General features: G+C 38.9%; 1 protein-coding gene across 4 annotated transcripts in view; it reads left to right on the forward strand.

Moving 5' to 3' along the window:
- LOC110494608 (contactin-4) overlaps positions 1 to 21,412 on the forward strand; it is a 215,710-nt gene that overhangs the window by 95,163 nt on the left and 99,135 nt on the right. For all 4 annotated transcript variants that reach the window (XM_021569831.3, XM_021569833.3, XM_021569832.3 and 1 more), the window contains exon 5: positions 7,897 to 7,992. In XM_021569831.3, the coding sequence (XP_021425506.3) occupies positions 7,897 to 7,992 (96 nt within the window). The remainder of the gene's footprint in view (positions 1 to 7,896; positions 7,993 to 21,412) is intronic.

Here is a 21,412-nt window from a genome sequence, read left to right on the forward strand (position 1 = left end):
CTGCAAATATTTCTCTCCACCCTATGGCAAAATGAGTAGAATTGCAGGAAATCAGCTGTAAAACTGCACATTTTTCTCTCCGCCCCATGACAACATTTGTAGAATTATAAAATTGCAACATTTTCTCTACACCCCCATGGCAAAAGGCAGAATTTGTTTTCACTTAGGTCCCCCAAAAGGCTAATCTAGGCTCTGACTGCATGTGTGGGCATGAATTTGGGTAAGCAGACCCGCGAGCCCGTCATGATGAGTTCAGATTTTTTGTTGCCCCCACCCACATCAAAGTTGCCCATCCATGTGTTATACCATCTGCGTCTGCTTACAAGTAAGAGATTTGGCAGTCATGCTTAGATACAGTGGTGGAAAAAGTACCCAATTGTCATAGGTTCCTGTCCTGCTAAGCATTCAAAATGTAACGAGTACCTTGTGTTGTTAGGGAAAATTTATGGAAAATCCTATACAATATTTTCTTTAGGAATGTAGTGAATTTAAAGTACAATTAGTCCAAAATATAAATACTTAAGTCAAGTACAGATACCCAAAAAATGACGTAAGTAGTACTTTAAAGTATTTTTACTCTAGTACTTTACACCACTGCTTGGATATCCTTTTTTCTCTAGTAATGCCCCATGTGTATTGTTTACTGCACTTTTGGAGCTAGGAACATAAGCATTTCACAACACCTGTGATAACATCTGCAAAATATGTGTACGCCACCAATAACATTTGATTTGATTTGAATTACAACCAACCAACACCCAGCTTTTGAATTTCAATATGGACAACAATCGGCACTGTGAATAGGTATATGTACATATTCTTCAGTTGGAGAAAGTTTTGTTCCTCTAGATATTTTCCAGGATTGTCAATGTTACCCCCCTGAGTAGCAGTGCTCCAAATAATCTGACGTTACCCTTCCTCCCATGAACTTGTGATGGATGGTGGTGCTGCCAGTGAGGAGTTGGCCCTGTTTGCTGCCTGACGCATGGCTAACTGATGGATTAGAGGGCCGCTTTCTCACTCAATACCGCCTTCCCTTGATTATTATTTCTATTGATTCTTTATCGGTGAGTATGTAAAAGATGCACACCCATAATTCACATGGATGAATAGCTTGAATTCAATGTTTCTGAGTCACAGAGGTGCCACCTCAAAGGTCATGATTTCAATGTGATACATTGTTCTACAGTGTATTATTGTTTGACTACAGAGTTAGACCAAAGATTTACCAATAATAAGCTATGGGATGTATTTGTTGTCAATGAATATGGAAATGTGGGTCCAGATTAAAACTATGTTAGTGCAGACATTTTTATACATACTGTATACATTTTGCCACAATACAGTCCTCAGTCGTTTTTAGTTTGTACTCACAGAGTACAGCTGTATTTCTCTCACAGAGCATGTGCAATTATGCAGACAGATGTGCTGTTTTTTTACTTCCGTTTTTTCATCTTTTATACGAGCCCCCCGCATCCAGAGATTTGAGAATCCTACTAGAGTTGCTAAACATGGTGTAAAATTCCTGTAACTCCTGAAGGATTTACATGAATCCCTCATTTAAATGCAAATATTTCCTGAACACTACTCTCCAGCTGTTGTGATAATGTGAATAGAGGGAGTACGGTAAACTGAGTTAATTAAGTGTAAATAGCTACCAGCTATATTCTGTCTTTAGAACTTTTTTACCTGCATAGACTGTATGCAACTGCATCAGATGTCATGTGCTTGTCTCCCCTTTGTGGCTTTAAACGGTTCTTCTATGATAAGAACAAAATGAAAGTAAATCACTTTCATTACTGTACATTTGAACCTACGCTTTTTAAACCTACGTTATGATGTAATGTCAGCTACAGTTAACCCCAGTTACAATAAGTTAAGCGTGAAAAGAGGAATCTATCTTTCAAGCGAAATGAACTCCCCTGTGAAACTAAATGCTTACTTGCAGGTTTTGTGTATGTGTGCCATTGGGGGTGAATATGCAAGACAAAATATTTAGGTGCCTTTGAATGGGTATGGTAGTAGCTGCCAGGTGCACCGGTTTGAGTGTGCCAAGTACTGCAACACTGCTAGGTTTTTCACGCTCAACAGTTTCCTGTGTATCAAGAATGGTCCACCACCCAAAGGACATCCAGCCAACTTGACACAACTGTGGAAAGCATTGGAGTAAACATGGGCCAGCATCCCTGTGGAATGATTTTGACACCTTGTAGAGTACATTCCCCGACGAATTGAGGCTGTTCTGAGGGCAAAAGGGTTGCAACTCAACATTGGGAAGGGGGTTCCGAATGTTTTGTACACTCAGTGTATATTACTTTACCTTAATTTCTCAATAAATTGTGGGAAGAGTAGTTCAATACCAACATTTACAAGGCCTGCCTCTTTTCTTGCGACTGAGATGAGAATTATTAGGCATATCTCTTGAAGGCTGACTGCATGCTTTCATGCTTTCTTTTGAACAAAAAGTGCCCATGTGCACAGCTGTGTGCTCAGAGGAGCATGCATTTGGTCAAGTCTCCAGCACTGTCCCCTCTGACCTTACAGGCTCTTCTTGAGGCATTGGCTGTATCATTCTGTAATAAGGATTTTGGCTGGGATCTTCAGGACCTTTTTGCAACAATGGTTTGTTTGCTCTGCTTCTGATTTTAGGACGGGAGGGGGCACAGTTTGATTTTAGCACTATCATTATCTCTCTCTCTATGTGTGTGTGTGTGGTGGGGGGGGGGGGGGGTGCGCACACATGGGTGTGTGCATGTGTATTTTATCGGGATGATCAAACATAGCCTACTGCACTGGCAGTGAAGTGGCCCCAGTACCGCTTCGTGTTAGTACAACGGCTTTTATCCTAAATAATGCCCAAAAATATACTTTGTAAAATTTACTCAGCACCTTAGATGTCCAATGCTTTTGTCCACTTTGTTCCTTCAGGCTCTCTATTTCCTAGGCTCTCTGGGGCTTTTATCTAGCACCCCATCCTGTGTTGAGATGAAAGAGGGTGGCAGTGTCACTCCAAACCTTTTGTTACCAATCCCCTGGTTCCCAGATTGGACCACTATAGACAAAGAATTACCTCCATGGGCCCACATGTACGGGACATCTGCAAGCCATTCATTAAAACTGTGTTTTGATAGAGAAAAGTCAAGGAGTCTAGACTTACCAAATGAGGAGTTCACTTGCAGACAATAAGCCCAGTCAGTCAGTCAGAGATTCATGTTTTATATCATATTCTCTTTTACCTGTAAAACCGTCTAGAATTTAATTGTGCAATTTGAACTGCCATAGCACATGAAACCAATTTGGATGTAGACAAATGTGTTCAGAATACTATTCAACATCAATTATTCACAAATGGAATTAACTTTCTACTTATTTCTATCAGTGTGCGGTTCAATGGTATCAGAAAATCATCTCTCTTTTTTTAGAGATCAGTTAAATTGCTGAGGTAGATGCATATAGCTAATTGACTCTTAATTGCCAAATCTCACATTCATCTGTGAGAAATTGCAAAGAATTGCTTTTCTTAATAGAGCTTAAGAGTCTCAAATAGCTATTAGCAAAAGTGTGTTCCTGGGTTAAGAGGAGATTTATGTTTGAAGAAATAATTAAAGCCTGCCTCCTAATCGACTTGTCCCATAACCAGTATGACATATATTAGCTGACCTTATAGTCCTCTTAATAAATCAGTGAGCCCAATAATTTTACATTTAAATCTGCTCCTGGAGCAGAACTAACAGCAATCTAGTTTGAAAGCAGGTTTGGTTGGTTGCTGAGAGAGATGCTCAGGACTTTCCATCAAGTCGCCCTGGAAAGAGAGAGCTTTCATTCCAGCATTGATGCTCGAGGTGACATGACAATATGGAGCATATTACAGAGGTTAATTAAGGTTAATTAATCCAATTGGAACAATATGTGCTCTTAAATCTGCACCCGTTATCAAATAAATGTATCTTTGTTCCCAGTGGTAGAAAGATACAGTATGAATGTATTTTGTGTCACCAGCTGTCTTTCTAAATTTGGCCATTTTTATGTAGACAGGCTTCATTTTAGCCACTTGCAGTAAGTTACCACACTGCAAAAAATGAAAATCTTACCTACTGTAGACTTCACCTAGATTTTTGTTTATCTTGTATTGAGATAATTAAGTCAAAATTACTTGTTTTTTGTTGATTTAGCTTACCCTGAAAATGCCTTTGTCTTGTATTAAGATATTCTGACTTGTATCAAGACTTTTTTTAGGTTAAAAGAAGCTAAATTATCTGCCAGTGCACTGAGATAATTTGCCTTGATAAGACGCCAGATCATTTTGCTTATTTTAACCTACAGTAATAAAAGGCTTGATACTAATCAGAATATCTTAATCCAAGACAAATTATCTTGATGCAGTTTCTGGGTAAACTAAATCAATTCAAAACAAGTACACACATTTTCTGGGTTCGCTAAATCAACTCAAACAAGTAATTTCAACTTAATTTTATTTTTTTATTTATTTTATTTTATTTCACCTTTATTTAACCAGGTAGGCTAGTTGAGAACAAGTTCTCATTTGCAACTGCGACCTGGCCAAGATAAAGCATAGCAGTGTGAACAGACAACACAGAGTTACACATGGAGTAAACAATTAACAAGTCAGTAACACAGTAGAAAAAAAGGGGAGTCTATAAACATTGTGTGCAAAAGGCATGAGGAGGTAGGCGAATAATTACAATTTTGCAGATGAACACTGGAGTGATAAATGATCAGATGGTCATGTACAGGTAGAGATACTGGTGTGCAAAAGAGCAGAAAAGTAAATAAATAAAAACAGTATGGGGATGAGGTAGGTAAAAATGGGTGGGCTGTTAACCGATAGACTATCAATACTGTGTCATCACATATAAACAAAATGCAACATTTAGTACACTACAACAACAACAAAAAATATGACCAAGATTTTTTATCTTGTATTGAGGTAATTAACTCAAAAGTTACTTGTCCACAAGCTCGCTGCTGCTGTTTTGTGAGATATCTACAGTCTTTTATTTCTCCAAACTAATGTATCTGTTTTGTGGAGCTGCTCCTTTCATGTCTGTGGTAGCTGTGGCATTATTCCAAATTGAATCACTGCTTACAACCTCTTGAAAGGCATTGAGAAGTTCCTATTGCAATGTATTTATCCAGCTCCCACCCGAGACTCCTCTGCACACTCATCCATGAAGACTGTTCTGTGCTCCCCGAATTACCTTTACCCAGATCTGCTGGGCAACAATAGGAGGGAGAATTGCAGGAAGCTGTTGTGACCTGTTATTGTTTTCCATCAATTGTCAAGCATAAATTAGTTTCAATAAAAAGGTAATTTTACTTTCTAAGCCATTTTGAAATTGCTTTGTAATGTTTGCGGTAGTAAGAATGATGAAAAAACCCACAATGGAAACCTGATAACCACTGGAGCCATTAAAATCCTTCATGTGTGACTTGGGCTAAGCAAAATACTTTCTGCCTACTGGAGCCCCATATTGATTTGGGCCTTATTGGTTTTATCCACAACACTTTGGGTCCAATATCGACTTTTTAATGTTTGGGGACTATGAGTTCATAATTTCAGATGTAAAATTACATGATCACAGTTATTTTGCCGTCTGCCTCAGCTGTGATATTTTTCCGTCTGGCTCAGCTGTGCTACAATGATCTAATCTAGTGGTGATAACATTCTCATGTGGTAGTGATTCCTATATGGTTGCACAGTGTTGTATATACTGTTTGATACCCTTTCGTCTTATTTCTCGTCTGTTTTTCTAGTATTACATTATTATTGATTATTGCATTGTTGGGTTTTGAGTTTGCAAATAAGGCATTTCACTGTACTTGTGCATGTGAAATTAAAACTTGAAACTATTAAACATCTAAAATGTAGTACAAGAATGACTTTTACTGCATGAAGCAGTAATAATCATTTTCAATGTAAAATCTTTCACAGCACTGAAATGTTTCAATCTGTTCAGCCTAGACAAATGCATTTTACTGCAATGGGTGGCTTCATAGATAGATTATTCTTTGTGTTTGGGGATTTTCTGATGAAATCAAACTTGGTTTCAGCCCTTTCTTTCTCCCTCAATTGTATTGATTAATGGAGTCATTAAAATTATGTTTTTTGATAAGATGTTATTCCTTAATCGTGTGAATTTAGAATGCTTACTGTGTGCAGTGTTCATAATGTTTGGAAGATAGACATGTTAGCTTCCATCTTTAGACAAATGGTAGTTTTCATCAGCTTTCTGTTCACTTGGCATTATTGGTGACAATATTCTCACATTGAGACTTGGGATCCCTCAGTAAACAGCAGTGGTGTAAATTACTCAATAATGGACTAATATAACAAATACCAAAATATAGTTTTGGGGTGGAATTTTCCGTTAACTTGTAACTCCCATCCCGTGAACGGGATCGTTGTCATCATCTGACACTAATTAGCATAACGCAACGGACATAAATATTACTAGAAAATATTCCTATTCATGAAAATCACAAGTGAAATATATTGAAACACAGCTTAGCCTTTTGTTAATCACCCTGTCATCTCAGATTTTCAAAATATGCTTTACAGCCAAAGCAAGACAAGCATTTGTGTAAGTTTATCGATAGCCTAGCATAGCATTATGTCCAGCTAGCAGCAGGTAACTTGGTCACGAAAATAAGAAAAGCAAATTAAATATTTTACCTTTGATGAGCTTCGGATGTTTTCACTCACGAGACTCCCAGTTAGATAGCAAATGTTCCTTTTTTCCTAAACTATTATTTTTGTAGACGAAATAGCTCCGTTTGTTCTTCATGTTTAACTAAGAAATCGACCGGAAATTGCGGCCACGACAACGCCGAAAAATATTCCAAATTAGCTCCATAATATCGACAGAAACATGGCATACGCTGTTAATAATCAATCCTCAAGGTGTTTTTCAAATATCTATTCGATAATATATCCACCGGGACAATTGGTTTTTCAGTAGGAGCGAGAGGAAAAATGGCTGCCTCTGTATTTTACGCAAGAATCACTCTGAGAGCCATCAGGTGACCACATGCGCAATGTAGCCGCTTACGCTTATTCTTCAACATAAAGGCGTGAAACTACGTCACAATGCTGTAGACACCTTGGGGAATATGTCGAAAAATCTGGTTGATAGCCCATTCACTGCTCAATAGGGACGCATCGGAACGCAGAGCATTCAAAACATGAGTCACTTCCGGATTGGATTTTTCTTAGGCTTTCGCCTGCAATATCAGTTCTGTTATACTCACAGAAAATATTTTTACAGTTTTGGAAACTTTAGAGTGTTTTCTATCCTAAGCTGTCAATTATATGCATATTCTAGCATCTTGTCCTGACAAAATATCCCGTTTACTTTGGGATTTATTTTTCCAAAAATGAAAATACTGCCCCTTAGTCACAACAGGTTTTAGGTACACTTAAAACCAGATACTCTTAGACATTTACTCAAGTAGTATTTTCCTGGGTTACTTTCACGTTTACTTGACTCATTTTCTATTAAGGTATCTTTTTTTTTCAGCTTAAGGTTGTTTACCACCCCAAATGTGTATACTTACTGCACAAGACAATGCTCACAAGGATTTCCATTGTGACTATTCATCTCCAGCTAAATACACTTCTCACCAATTTTCTTTCTGACCAATGTTTACTTTCGATAAGTTGGATGCACAGCACAGCTGCAGCAAAGATGAGATTTTCAATTTTGAATAAAAGAGTCAGCCTTTCCTTTCTTTTGATTTCCCTCTAATTTGTAGACTCTGTTTTCTTGCTCTGCACAAACATGTTTTTTTTTCCATCGGTTTTATCTTGCAAACTATCAAAGATTTGTTGGGCCACAATCCAACAGGGGTTTTTACATAATGCCTATTGTTTTTCAGACTTGGGGAACTTCAAGACCCACCGAAGAAACTCAGTGTCAGTTCGCGAGGGACAGGGGGTGGTGCTGTTGTGTGGTCCCCCATCTCACTCTGGAGGTAAGAAAGCAAACACAGACTCTTTGCAGTGATAACTGAGCAATGCTATTTCACCCACTTGTCAGGCTATGCTACTCTCTCTCTCTCTCTCTCTCTCTCTCTCTCTCTCTCTCTCTCTCTCTCTCTCTCTCTCTAACACATTTAAACTTTTAAAACAGCTGTCTTAAGAAATGTCCAGGCTGAGGCATCAGAAATGGAGAGTGGGGTTTCCAGACAGGCATCTCCTCTCTGCAGCTTTTGGCTCCTGCAGCTGCTTATCTTACTCTTTCTCATGGTTCTAAGACCGTCAGCAAGTGTTAGCTTGCCAAACTGCCCTCTGGAGAGACAGGTATTTGTGTGCCACTAGCCTATAGCTCACTAAGTTCAACCAACACCCTCATCACCAGCCTCTGTGGGGGGCCAAGTGATCTCCAACAGATCTTTCCCGGTATCCAATAGATACTGTAGCTCAAACATTATCTTCTTCTGCTAACCATGGGGGATCAAGCCATTCTTCTCTGTAGGGAGTTCTGTTTTCTCCCCCTAACAGCCTTGAAGTCCCACCTCTCCTTCTCCTCATTTATTGGATTTATGTGAGTGACTCTCAGGCCTCACCCTCTCTGTGCCTTCCATGGTCCTCTGTAGCTCAGTTGGAAGAGTATGGCACTTGCAACGTCAGGATAGTGAGTTTGATTACGTAAAATGTAAGCACCACAGGAGGGTGGTGAGGGGAGGACTGCTCATAGTAATGGCTGGAATAGAGTGAATTGAATGGTATTAAAACATATTAAGACCATGTGTTTGATACCATTCCATTAATTCCCTTCCAGCCATTACAATGAGCCTGTCCTCCCCAATTAAGGTGCCACCAGCCAGCTGTGGTATGCACGCATAACTATAAGTCACTTTGGATAAAATCGTCTGCTAAGTTGAATATATTATTTATATTTTATAATTTCCTACATCAGTGTGATTACTTGTATTCATTAAGAGAGTAGAATGTGTATTTACAGCTTATTACTGGTGTTGACAGTGTTTCTCAATTATAAGCACTTTATTAGCTTCATATCCAAAACATGTTTTCTCATCAAATTACCATTGGTTGATGTTAGTTTCTTTCACACTATAAGCGCATCAGAACTGAGAATTGTAATTTTCAGTTCTACAGAACTGTGAAATTCATTACTTTTTAAAAGCAAATTGAATTTGTGTTGCTTCTGTTGTGTTTTCTATTTGATGTCACACAGATGTTCATCAGTTGTTAACAGGTCAAAGGAGAAAATGAATTGCTTTAGTTCTCACCACTTCTGAGGAAGTGAATGATACTCAGCGGTGAAGAGGATAACTTTGTATTCCCTATAGTTGAAAAGGGTGTCTGGTGTTACTTATTCAGAAGCTTCCTACATGAGAAAACAATTGTTGTGAAGGCTGAACTTTATCTACAGTTTCAACTCACAGTAATTTGCTTTGGCTGGTGAAGAAAATAAAGTGTAAAGCTATTGATTCAAAATAAAACATTTGGAATTTATCTTTTGAACATTTTTACCCGCTCAATATTTCTGAAATATCTGAAATGAATGTGCAGCCGACATGACAAAGTTTGACAAGTAGACTTACAAAAAAAAAAAAATCTTGTTATTTGTGTATTTGAATATTTCTGTGAGAAAAAAACATGTAGAAATTAAAAAATTCGCTTTTAGCATGGAATTATATATTTCTGTGTCCTGTCACAGTAACACCATTATAATGACAGTGCATTTTCTCTTGCTATGACTATAAGCATTAACTGCTACTGTAGGCACACATCTGTAAAAATAGGGTATCCACAGATTTCCAATCACTTATGCACTATCATTTTGGCTGTCACCTTTGTCTCTTGGCACATTCTGTCTTGTTTTGGCAGATGGATCAGATGTGATGGCTCCCATCTCTTTGAGAAACAATTAAATGTAACACCAGCTTTGCCTCGTCCATTCAAACCTCTCTCACAGATGTCATAAATTCACTTACTAGCCCTGCAGTGAAAAAAAATGAAAGTACAGTAAGGCAGCAGTCAAAATTGTTACCTGGAGAAAAATGGGGGGGGACCATGCTTGGTGCTGCCTAAGAAGGCATGTCACAGGCTTCGTCCAAAAAATGCAATATCTGTACACGAGATATAGAGCGCAAAAATGTAAAGGACGACCGGAGATAAGCTTGCTACTGCTGGAAATGATTTTAATAAAAACAATATGGTTTTTTGACAGCAATGAAGCTATTTATCAGCGCTATTGACCTCACAATAAGCCATATTCAAGTTATTTATATAACTTACATTACTATCTGTCTCTGCTAGGTAAAGCCCCGCCTTATCTCAGCTCACTGGTCACCATAGCAGCACCCACTCGTAGCACGCGCTCCAGCAGGTATATCTCACTGGTCACCCCCAAAGCCAATTCCTCCTTTGGTCATCTTTCCTTCCAGTTCTCTGCTGCCCATGACTGGAACGAATTGCAAAAATCTCTGAAGCTGGAGACTCACATCTCCCTCACTAGCCTTAAGAACCAGCTGTCAGAGCAGTTTACAGATCGCTGCACCTGTACTTAGCCTATGTGTAAACAGCCCATCTATTTACCTACCTCATCCCCATACTGGTATTTATTTATTTATTTTGCTCCTTTGCACCCCAGTATCTCTACCTGCACATTCATCTTCTGCCGATCTACCATTCCAGTGCTATATTGTAATTACTTTGCCACCATGGCCTATTTATTTCCTTAACTTAGCTCATTTGCGCTCACTATATATAGACATTTTGTTTTCTTTTGTTCTACTGTATTATTGACTGTATGTTTTGTTTATTCCATGTGTAACTCTGTGTTGTTGTATGTGTCGAATTGCTACGCTTTATCTTGGCCAGGTCGCAGTTGTAAATGAGAACTTGTTCTCAACTAGCCTACCTGATTAAATAAAGGTGAAATAAATAAAAAACTAAAAAACTATGAAGCAGCAGCTGTGGAGATGGACAGTACATGGTTGTTGAAAGTAGGCTATTCAAAAAGGCCTAATTGATTTAAACAGTCTTTATTTTAGACTTTAGGCTACTAACAACAAGAGGGCTTTGTGTTGAAGCCTATTTATTCCTATTCAGGAAATAAGAGCTAGGCCTACTTGCTTGACAGCCAAATTAATGTACTCTATTTTTGGCTGGTGTTAAGACGGTGATAGTGTCAAACTCATGTTTGTTGCCAATTTCAACCTGTTAAGCTATTTTTAAACTTTTGCGCAAGGATTGGTAATTTGTCTTCTTTTTTTTGTCTTGTACCCCCTTTTTCATGATATCCAATTGCGATCCAATTACGATCTTGTCTTTTCGCCTCAACTCCCCAACAAGCTTGGGAGAGATGAAGGTCGAGTCATGCGTCTTCCCGAAACATGACCCGCCATGTTCCGGAGGAAACACCATTCAACTGACAACCAAGTCAGCCTTCAGGTGCCCGCCCCACCACAAGGAGTCACTAGAGCGCGATATGCCAATTAAAGCCCTCCCAGCCAAACCCTCCCCTAACTTCGACAATTGTGTGCTGCCATATGGGACTCCCGGTTACAACACAGCCTGGGATCGAACCCAGGTCAGGGGTGACACCTCAAGCACTGAATAGCAGTGCCTTAGACCTTTCTTATATCAGCTTGCTTGCATTTAGATGGGAGTGGTGGAAATATTTGAGGTGTGTCCTTAAAAACATGATTGAAAGTACTAATTTCAGGCAGCGTTGGTAGGGATATTTAAGACAAACTCTGGTTTTAGCGGTTGGTTATGGCATGAATTTTGACAGCGGAAACTCAGTCTATCCAGCTGTGACCCACCCTACCCACATGCACATGAAACAAGAGTAATGTGCTTTTGGTGCCTGTGCACATAGAAACGGTCTGGCTCATGAGACTGAAAATAAATCTTAATCACCAATTATTAAAAGATACATTCCCTTTTTATCTAAATATTTTAGGCAGGCCTCACTCCCTCCACATACAAACCCCGTTCTGCCAGTCACATTCGGTTAAAGGTCCCCAAAGCACACACATCCTTGGGTCGCTCCACTTTTCTGTTAGCTGCAGCTAGCCACTGGAACGAGCTGCAATAAATACTCAAAACTGGACAGTTTTATCTCAATCTCTTAATCTCAATCATGGACACTCTTACTGACAGTTGTGGAGCTTTGCGTGATGTATAGTTGTCTCTACCTTCGTGCCCTTTGTGCTGTTGTATGTCCCCAATAATGTTTGTACCCTGTTTTGTGCTGCTACCATGTTGTGCTGCTGCCATGTTGTGTTGCTATAGTACCATGTTGTTGTCATGTAGTGTTGCTACAGTACCATGCTGTGTTGTCATGTGTTGCTGCCATGCTATGTTGTTATCTTAGGTCTCTCTTTATGTGATGTTGTGTTGTCTCTCTTCTCGTGATGTGTTTTGTCCTATATTTCTATTTCATTTATATTTATTTTTAATCCCAGCCCCCGTCCCCGCAGGAGGCCTTTTGCCTTTTGGTAGGCCGTCATTGTAAATATATGAATATGAATATTTGCCTAGTCAAATAAAGGTTAAATAAATAAATATATATATAAAATGCAGCTCCTGTTCTGCATGTACATAAAACAACCTCCATGATGTAGGCTACTTGTATCCATGCACTTTGTATTTAGAAGATATTTTTCTGTAACAATTGCTTGTTTTACATTTGATATGGTTAAAACCCAAGGCCTCCGTAACTACCCTTACCCCTAGGCCTACTATAACGAAGGCTGGTTCAACAGCAATGTGTTTTCTTTTTATCCTGCCGATTTTATGATATCATTACATTTTACATTTATTTATGTTTTTTTTTTTTTTTTAAAGAAGCAGATAAAAAATGAAATTATGAAAAATATTAAAACCAAACTTATTAGAAAGATTCATCGTCCTAGTTTAATGATGTCGTCTATCTCATGCTGAGCTGGTCCAAAAAAGTATGACATTGTTGCCAGCGGTAGTATTGAATGCAAGAGAAGCCAGATAGCATTTGGCCACTCATGATAAAAAAAAGTAGATAATAATAGCCAATCAGCATTGAGCTCAACTGAGTGAGCTCAGCTGTGAATGGTCCGGGCGCACCCCAACAAAGTGTCAATGGAAGTCAGTTTGGATTTGGCGTCACTCCTATCTAATCGCATCGAGAAGACACGCATCTTTTACATTTGCATCTTGTTGTGTTGTTGTCCTCCGGTGGCTAGCTAGCTAGATAAAATTGGCACTTTCCTAAATTAACCATGGATGGAAATAGGGATTTGGACAACGGCAATTCTGATCCAACCGTTAGTTCATACATTGTGCCCCTGGCCTGCAAGGATAGACGTTTAATATGTTTATGTTTTATTTATTTTTATTTAACCAGGCAAGTCAGTTAAGAACTAATTCTTATTTTACAATGACGGCCTACACCAGCCAAACCCTGCCCTAACCCGGATAACGCTGGGCCAATTGTGCGCCGCCCTATGGGACTCCCAATCACGGTCGGTTGTGATACAGCCAAAGATCGAACCGGGGTCTGTAGTGATGCCTCTAGCCCTGAGATGCAGTGCCTTAGACCGCTGCGTCAATAGGGCGCCCTAAAACAATCTATCCATCTACAGTGCCTATGTAGCTAGATGTAGAAGGCTAATGTTAACTAGCTAACGTTGCCCATGAAATTAAGTTAGGCTGCGAGCAAGCATTTCAGCCAGGTAGCCAACAAAAAATAAAAGTGTGTACTGTATGACAGAGTGACAGACCGTTTCATCAACCTGAAAGAGAGGAAGATGGCATTGTCATTTCTCTACAAGTAGGGTATTCAGCATGTTTTTTCTACTTGCATGAACGCACACGCACACAAAATCAGAAACATGGACAGCCACATCATATTTAGCTCATGTTTATAGGACTAAATTATTTTTAGTTAATTTTAGTTGTCACTGTATTAGACTTAAGCATAGGTGATTTGAGGATGTTGAAATGTTGAAGTTGAAATGGTCCTGAAATAGTGGACGCAGCTCCTTTTTTCTTTACGACTTGCGGTAACTCTGAGTGGTTCTAAATCAATAGTTGTTTAGTGGTCCAAAAATGTTGAAAACATTAACTTGCTTGACCTTGCTGTAGGTCATGTAACTGTTTGTTACATGCAATATGCTTTGTGGACTTCACTGGTTGCTCTCTGGTTTTGTGATGAAACAAAGGTTTGGTTGAATTTATTCTGCCACTGTGACTACTTATTGTCATGGCCTTTAAGCCTATATATCACGGTCGCAAGGCATATGAACTAATAGGTTATAGAGCAAAATCACAATTAATACAGCACATAGGTTGTAATATGGATTTTGTTTCTGGCTGCCCAAGGGATTTTACCCACAGACCGCTATTGTGTCAGTGAAGGGCTCGGTGTGTTAAGTTAAAACCAGGGCTCAAATTGAGGCGGTATGTGAGGGTATTGTGGCTTTGTTAAAGAAAATGACTAAAAGCATAGGCCCATCCCTTTTTAATTTATAAAAACATTTCTGAACCTGATTATATAAAGAGATCTACGGTATAATGACGCTTAAGTCCTCAATGCTAGAAACAATCTGAAAAAATGCTGGGGAAAGACTCCAACACAAATGGGATAGCTTTGGTTTGTCTCTATGACATCGAGGCTGCGCTACAACCTTCTATAGCCTAGGAGACAAAAATGTACTTTGCTTGGGAAGTCATGTGTCTATCACTATCAATTGAAGTTTAACATTTCAACAGACTAACTCTAAATCAGTCAGGAACAAGCCAGGTAGCGTAAGAAGGAAAATGTATTATTTACGCTATATTTGTACTCTTTTAAGGCTATAGCCTGCCATTTAGTAAATCAATTGTGAAGCATTAAATGCTACAGGTTGGCAAGAGTGCTCAGGTTGTTGGAAGAGCTCATCATTTCAACCACACATCAAAAACAGCACTTAAACAACATACCTATACATTTCACATTTAGGCTGTATAAAATGAAATGTACATTTGCATAAACATTTCTAAATAATTACCTAGAATTAAATAGTAATGAAACAAAAAACGCTTTATTAGGCTATATAGTCATTCTACAGTGCCTTTGAATGAACTTTTAGAAACACGAGCTTGGCCAGTCTTTGGTTGGAGGATCATGCGTTGAGCTCTGAATGCCTCGTTTGTTAATTTAGCCTAGCAGATGACGTAATCACAGTCAACAGAAAAATATTTTGATACAACAATATCATGTAATAAAATAAAATAAATTAGAAAATGATAGTTTCTCAAATTAAAAATTGTTACAAGTGCATATAGACCTACCTGATAATATGCGGCTTTTCCTCGATTCATTGATGATCAGATACTTCAGTTGTAACTGGTTCTTTTGCTGTCAAATTTGACACCTGATAGTCTACATTTGGAACAGTGCTAAAGTTGTCTATCTTCTTTTTAACAACAGCCTATATAGAAATTAATATATCTCCGGTGCCGTAGCATGCGCTCATTCTTTGTCATGCTTTGTTGATGTATTAAAAAAAGATTCTGCTTGTCTCCAGTCATGTGAAGGAGAATTGCATGAAATGTGTTTATAAAAGGCATTTTTTTTCTGGCTACTAATAAGATGATAGATTCATGCAGTGCTTTTATTATAAAGCAGATAATCCACCCCCCTCCGCCCCCGCCTGTCCACGGGGGTCTGCGATTCCACAACCTTCTGGCTACTTTGCCATGTAATGCTCACAAAACAAAGAACAGTATATCTTATGCTCTACTAGGCTCTGTCCTAGGCGTGAGGGTAAATGGTAGGCTTGTTCTCTGCTATCCACTTGATGTTTTAATTATTATTTTGGGTATACGGTGGGTCACTATTTTTCTTTTCAAGCGTATATTTTACTGAAGTGATGGCTATCCATTTTCATTTCAGAGAGGTCTGATTTTCAGTTGTACAGTCCCTAAGCATACGCGGTTGCAGAGGAATTATCTGAGATTTAAAAAAAAGTCTGTAGCAATTTGTAGTTTGTAGCCTGTTGGGATTGTTCCTAACAAAAGCTTGGCAGGCTCCATGGCCAATTAGAATTTCAGATGTGCATTTTTCATATTTTGGTGCCAATGTGTCTAAGCTGAAACAAAGGTGCAGAAAACTGCCTGAAACAAGTTAGGATTCAACCCTTCCCACTAACATTTATCATATGCCTCCATCTATAAATACAGGCATTGTTAATAGTAACTTGATCTACCCTCATATTTTCAGTGTTGATAATTCAATATCTAATGTATTCAGTGGATGGCTGGCTGCTGGCTGAAAGACCCTGTTTGGGGATGACATCTCCACTTTAGTTTGTGTTTTAATAAACCTATTACTTCTTATCAAAGACAGGAGAGAAAACATTTCAAACTCGTCAGACATGTTCGTACATCTAATAGAGGCCACCTCGAGGCTTGTGACTCACTACCGATGCACGGTACCATCTCAGCCTGTCAATTAAAAGTGTTTCTCTGTGAGTTACTTGTCTTCTTAGTAATGAGAAGTGGAACATCAGTTTTATTGTCACAATGTTGTTTCAGAAAGCATACAGTTATGCTGAACTCGAAGGTGATATTTCATCTCAAAGATAGTGGTTAAAATATTTTTACCCTAGAATGTTAGTTTACTTCCTGTTGGAGACATTCTATTGACGGAACATTTCTTCATGGAATATAGGTTTCCATTGTTTGTTCATGCAAGGTTTTCCACTGTTGTCCTTGAAGATCAGATGAAATTCATTTCAAAGTTAGTGTCTGTCATATGCTAGGAACAAAACAAAATAGTATGCCTCAGAGTATTTCCCTGTGCTGGCGCAGTCAGTTATCGTGAGTGTCTTTGCGGGGTCCTTGCCACTTAGCTGATGTACTGGGTTTGTACAGAAGGAAGACTTTGTACTTCTAAGTTGTATTATGTTGCTGTCTTTGTGGTGTAATAATGAAACGAGAGGCACTGACTGTAGTAGCTCATGAATACACGGAATGGAGATGTTGAAAACAGATGTGCTATCTTAACTTGATCACTCTTTTGTTGCAACTGTAGTGTATTTAAAGTTTAAAAATGCTTCTAAAATGTGTAATTTCCACTATAAATGTCAAACTTGATAATATCCTAACTAAAAATGCATCAACCCCTACAAAAATGTCCATTCATTATAATCCACATTTCCTATTGCTGCAGGATTATTTTCCTGCCGTGAGAAACTGGCCATATTAAGATAGAACACCTGTATATAGAATGTAGGCAAGCCATGAGTGCATACTGAGGTGATGCCACACCAGTGTGATGTAATGGTTAGTACGAACCCCGGATCCATCAAATAATTAGCAATTACATTGTATGTCACTCATCTCTTCAAGATGGTGACAACCTATGACATGTGATGATGAGAACAATCTGTTATCATGCCACACTGTATCTCACAAATCCTGTATGTGGGTGGTGCAGTATTAGATGAGAATTCCAGCACATCCTTGGCCTTATTCATTACCGTATGTTGGTGGACCAGGCCATGGGTACCAGCCTTGAGGACCCTCAGTGCCAGTGTATCCCCAGGGCTCCGCTGAGCCTCTGCCTGCCAGAGTGGCTGTCAGGGGACCCATAAGTAGCAGACAGCTGTCCACAAGCTCCCTGTGCTGGAGAGTGCATACTTAGTGGGCTCAAAAATGCAGATTGAGCTATACGATCTACTGGCAAGGGAGGGAGGGAGGGAGGGAGGGAGTGTGTGTGTGTGTGTGTGTGTGTGCGTGTGTGTGTGTGTGTGTGTGTGTGTGTGTGTGCCCTACAGCTTGTGGGTTAGCGACGTACACACCAGCAGAATGTTTACTGAAATGCATTTACAGGTCATCTGTGACTCTGTATTTCAGAGGGTTTTTGCTGTCAGGGCTTATGTATAATCTGATCAGTGGATGGCACATTTTATCATCTCCATAAATAAACTCCTGACTTGTTAACTCTTAAATAATGTATTGAAACACATTTTTTACACCCTGGCTATTGCCAGAGGATCAATACCCACAGAATGTAATTTGCCTCAGCCGTTTGCAATAGCACTGCAATAGCATCGTCCTACCATACTAATGACACTCACAGGTGAGATGCATGCATTTCCTGAACATACTGTGATGGTGTTATTGACCTTTCCAAGATGAAAATCAAGTACAAGGAAAAGTCTTTCATACAGACATACACTACTAGACATGTTGCATGAATTGTATTGTTCTCCATCACTAGACATACAGAGACAGTGCTACTTCACTCCCTTGATAAAGTATTTGTATATAGTTCCACATGTATTTAGAGGAATATATGCAAATAACTCCACCTGCACAACAACATAGGTCTAGGGCTATACATCCTTTAAGCAGGTTTCATACAAACATTGGCAAGGTAAATTCAAGGACTTTCAGGGACTTTTTCAAGCCCTTAATTATAATTGTCCTTAATGTTATACAGTTGTATAACTCACTGTATATGATTGTACGTATAGGGCCTAATATAGACCCCCCCCCCCCCCAAAGAAAAAACATGCAAAAAATGTTTTTTTAAAGTAGGCCATTAGCACTTTAAGAATAATGCATTTTTTTAGGCCTTGCCAATGCATTGATATTCAAATTATTATTACATTCTAAAATATGTGAGAATAATGTGGACTTGGCAGACAAAATAAATTGTATGCATGCATGGCTATTTTTCTGTAGCCTATTCTGTAGCCTTTTTCTGTAACCTCTCAGATTTGAATCTCACCATCGCTGTTTTTATAATGAGAAAGTTACCAAAAACCAGTTTCCTTTTGTAACGGACGGATTTGTATGAAAAGCCAAGTTGAGGCCAGCATTAGATGCTGTCATGCTAAAAGTAACCCCACAGGTTTTTACCGCAACAGAGTGGCGCAACAATTGAAACAATTGAAAGTGGCCACATAACTCACAAAAACTGATACAAAATGTAATCAAGAATAAATATAAGGATGCAAGAGAACTTATTAACTGGCTACAATAATTACAAGGACTTAATACAATAATTCAAGCACCAAATTGAGGAAATGTCTGATTTTCAAGGTAGGCCTATTCTAGTACTTGATTTTCTGAGCTCCAAATTCAAGTTCAAGTAGGCTACTTCAAACCCCTTTTATTGTTTCAAATTACAGGTGTAACATGGAAAGCAAAATGTATTTGTCATGTTATTTCATTACCAGATCATGATGTGAAGAAGCCCACTAAACTAAGTGAATTATTGTCATTATATTTAGAATAGTTTATAGGAATAGCGTTTGGTGTTGCACAATAGTCTATCCTACACAATTGCACACAGTAGACTCGGTGTCCAATCCGAGGCACAAAAACACATGAAAATATTAACTCATTACCTTGATGTTTTTTCGGTTAAATCTAATACGACCCTGCTGTAAATCAAGCAGACTACAACAGATGATCAACATCAATTCGTTAGGGATATTATATCCAACATTGATCTAGGAACAACTGTCTTCACTGGTGTAACGATTGAGACACCAAAATATTCTGGACATTCCTCACGAACACCTTTTTTCCAGCACTTGGGTTGTTGTTGCATCGCATGCACTATCACAACAGCTGTTCGTCACTCAGAAAATTCCTTCCTTGATCAGATGAGGATTGTGAAAATATCATGGCGCAAATAAACAGTGTGACACCAAATGCGCATCCAACAAGTATTATGCATAATTATTGAAGAAACCACCTTTTGGGGGATTTGACTGTCTTTAAAAACTGCTTTCAACCTGTAACATAAGGAGACACAAAATGTTACGTAGTTACACTGCATTTCTTAGATCTCCATACAAAAAACTGTCCGACAGCTAGATCCAGGTTCTTACAGGGTTCAAGTTCAATGTGTAATTTAACTGATCAATACTTAATTGATGATATAATGACAACTTACACTGCCATTAATGCAAGGACAGAAAAGTAATGTTTTTGTCACACACAATTTTGGAAAAATCTGTCAACCATGAGAAAAGGTTAAACATAGCTTTTAAATCAACTTGTTAATTAGATTGTATATAGCTATGTTCCTTATATCTTAATGTAATGACATAAAAAAAGTGCTGATTTATTATTAATGACTTATCAACAGGTGTAACAAGTTGTCCAGCGTAGGGAAATCCTCACTGACACCTTAGTTTATAGAAAGACCTATAGTAGAGGCCCATTGCCAGTGTGGATGGGAATACACAAACACACGTCATATTCGAGGGAACCGTGAATGACAGAAGCTTTGCTTCTCGGAGTGTGCAGTAAGTAGCATTGAGTTGTTGTTGTCGTTGTCTAGTGTGTATGGGGGGAGTGTATTTCTAGGTGCCTTTTCTGCTATGCTATCTAGTTGGCTGTGTGTAAGCACCTCGTTTCTCTCTGCTGGACACCAGTCACACGTCATGTCCCCAGTCTCCCGTGCCCCAGTACATAAACACAAATCCCTCAATGCCAGTGGGGATTTCATCCCTTGAGGAATACATTACATGTCATCTGCTCTGCAAGGAGAAAATAACAATCCTGGAAAACAACACACAGCTCAGTTGTGTTGTGTTCTCAACACCAAGCTTGGGTAGCAGGCTTGTGCCTCTGCACTGAATACAGTGTTGTTGCTAACCATGACGATGACAACATTTCACCTTTCAGTGTTGCAAAGAATATTAACTCAACTGCAATGTGTTATTCCTTCTCGTGTAAGATTATTTAGGCTTGTGTATGATACATTTTCTACGTCTTTATTCAAAGGTATAGAAAATATTGCTTAAGTGAAATTGCAGCTGCTTGTATGATTATAATATTTCTTTCCTTAATAGTCGCTTTATTTAATAAGCTAAGAGATTGATGTAGAGTTGGCTGTCTGGAAGAGTGGTTATGGTACAATCTAAACAATAGATGGATGTTTCCTTGACTCCTTGGAATGATTGCATTGATATACTGTATTTTTTCTCAGATGTGCATTGTACACAAATCCCTCTCATTTATATTGATTGACCTCAAGTGTATATGATAAAAGGATAGGGTGCAGCCATGAAATATTTATCCGTCTCTGTCCCGAAGCAAGCACCAGTTAGCCTGGACCTAGCCTCGAGCTAGGCCCATCTCCCAGCTAGCCGAAGAGATCCATCATTCCTCTGGTGATGTAGAGGTTGACCCAGGCCCTGCAACCCCCAGCATCACTCCCATTTCCCAGGCGCTCACATTTGTTGACTTCTGTAACCGTAAAAGCCTTGGTTTCATGCATGTTAACATTAGAAGCCTCATCCCTAAGTTTGTTTTATTCACTGCTTCAGCACACTCCGCCAACCCTGATGTCCTTGCCGTGTCTGAATCCTGGCTTAGGTAGGCCACCAAAAATCCTGAAATTTCCATCCCTATCTATAACATTTTCCG

This window comes from Oncorhynchus mykiss, chromosome 17, assembly GCF_057628025.1.
Source record: "Oncorhynchus mykiss isolate SJ-2025 chromosome 17, ASM5762802v1, whole genome shotgun sequence".
NCBI lineage: Eukaryota > Metazoa > Chordata > Actinopteri > Salmoniformes > Salmonidae > Oncorhynchus > Oncorhynchus mykiss.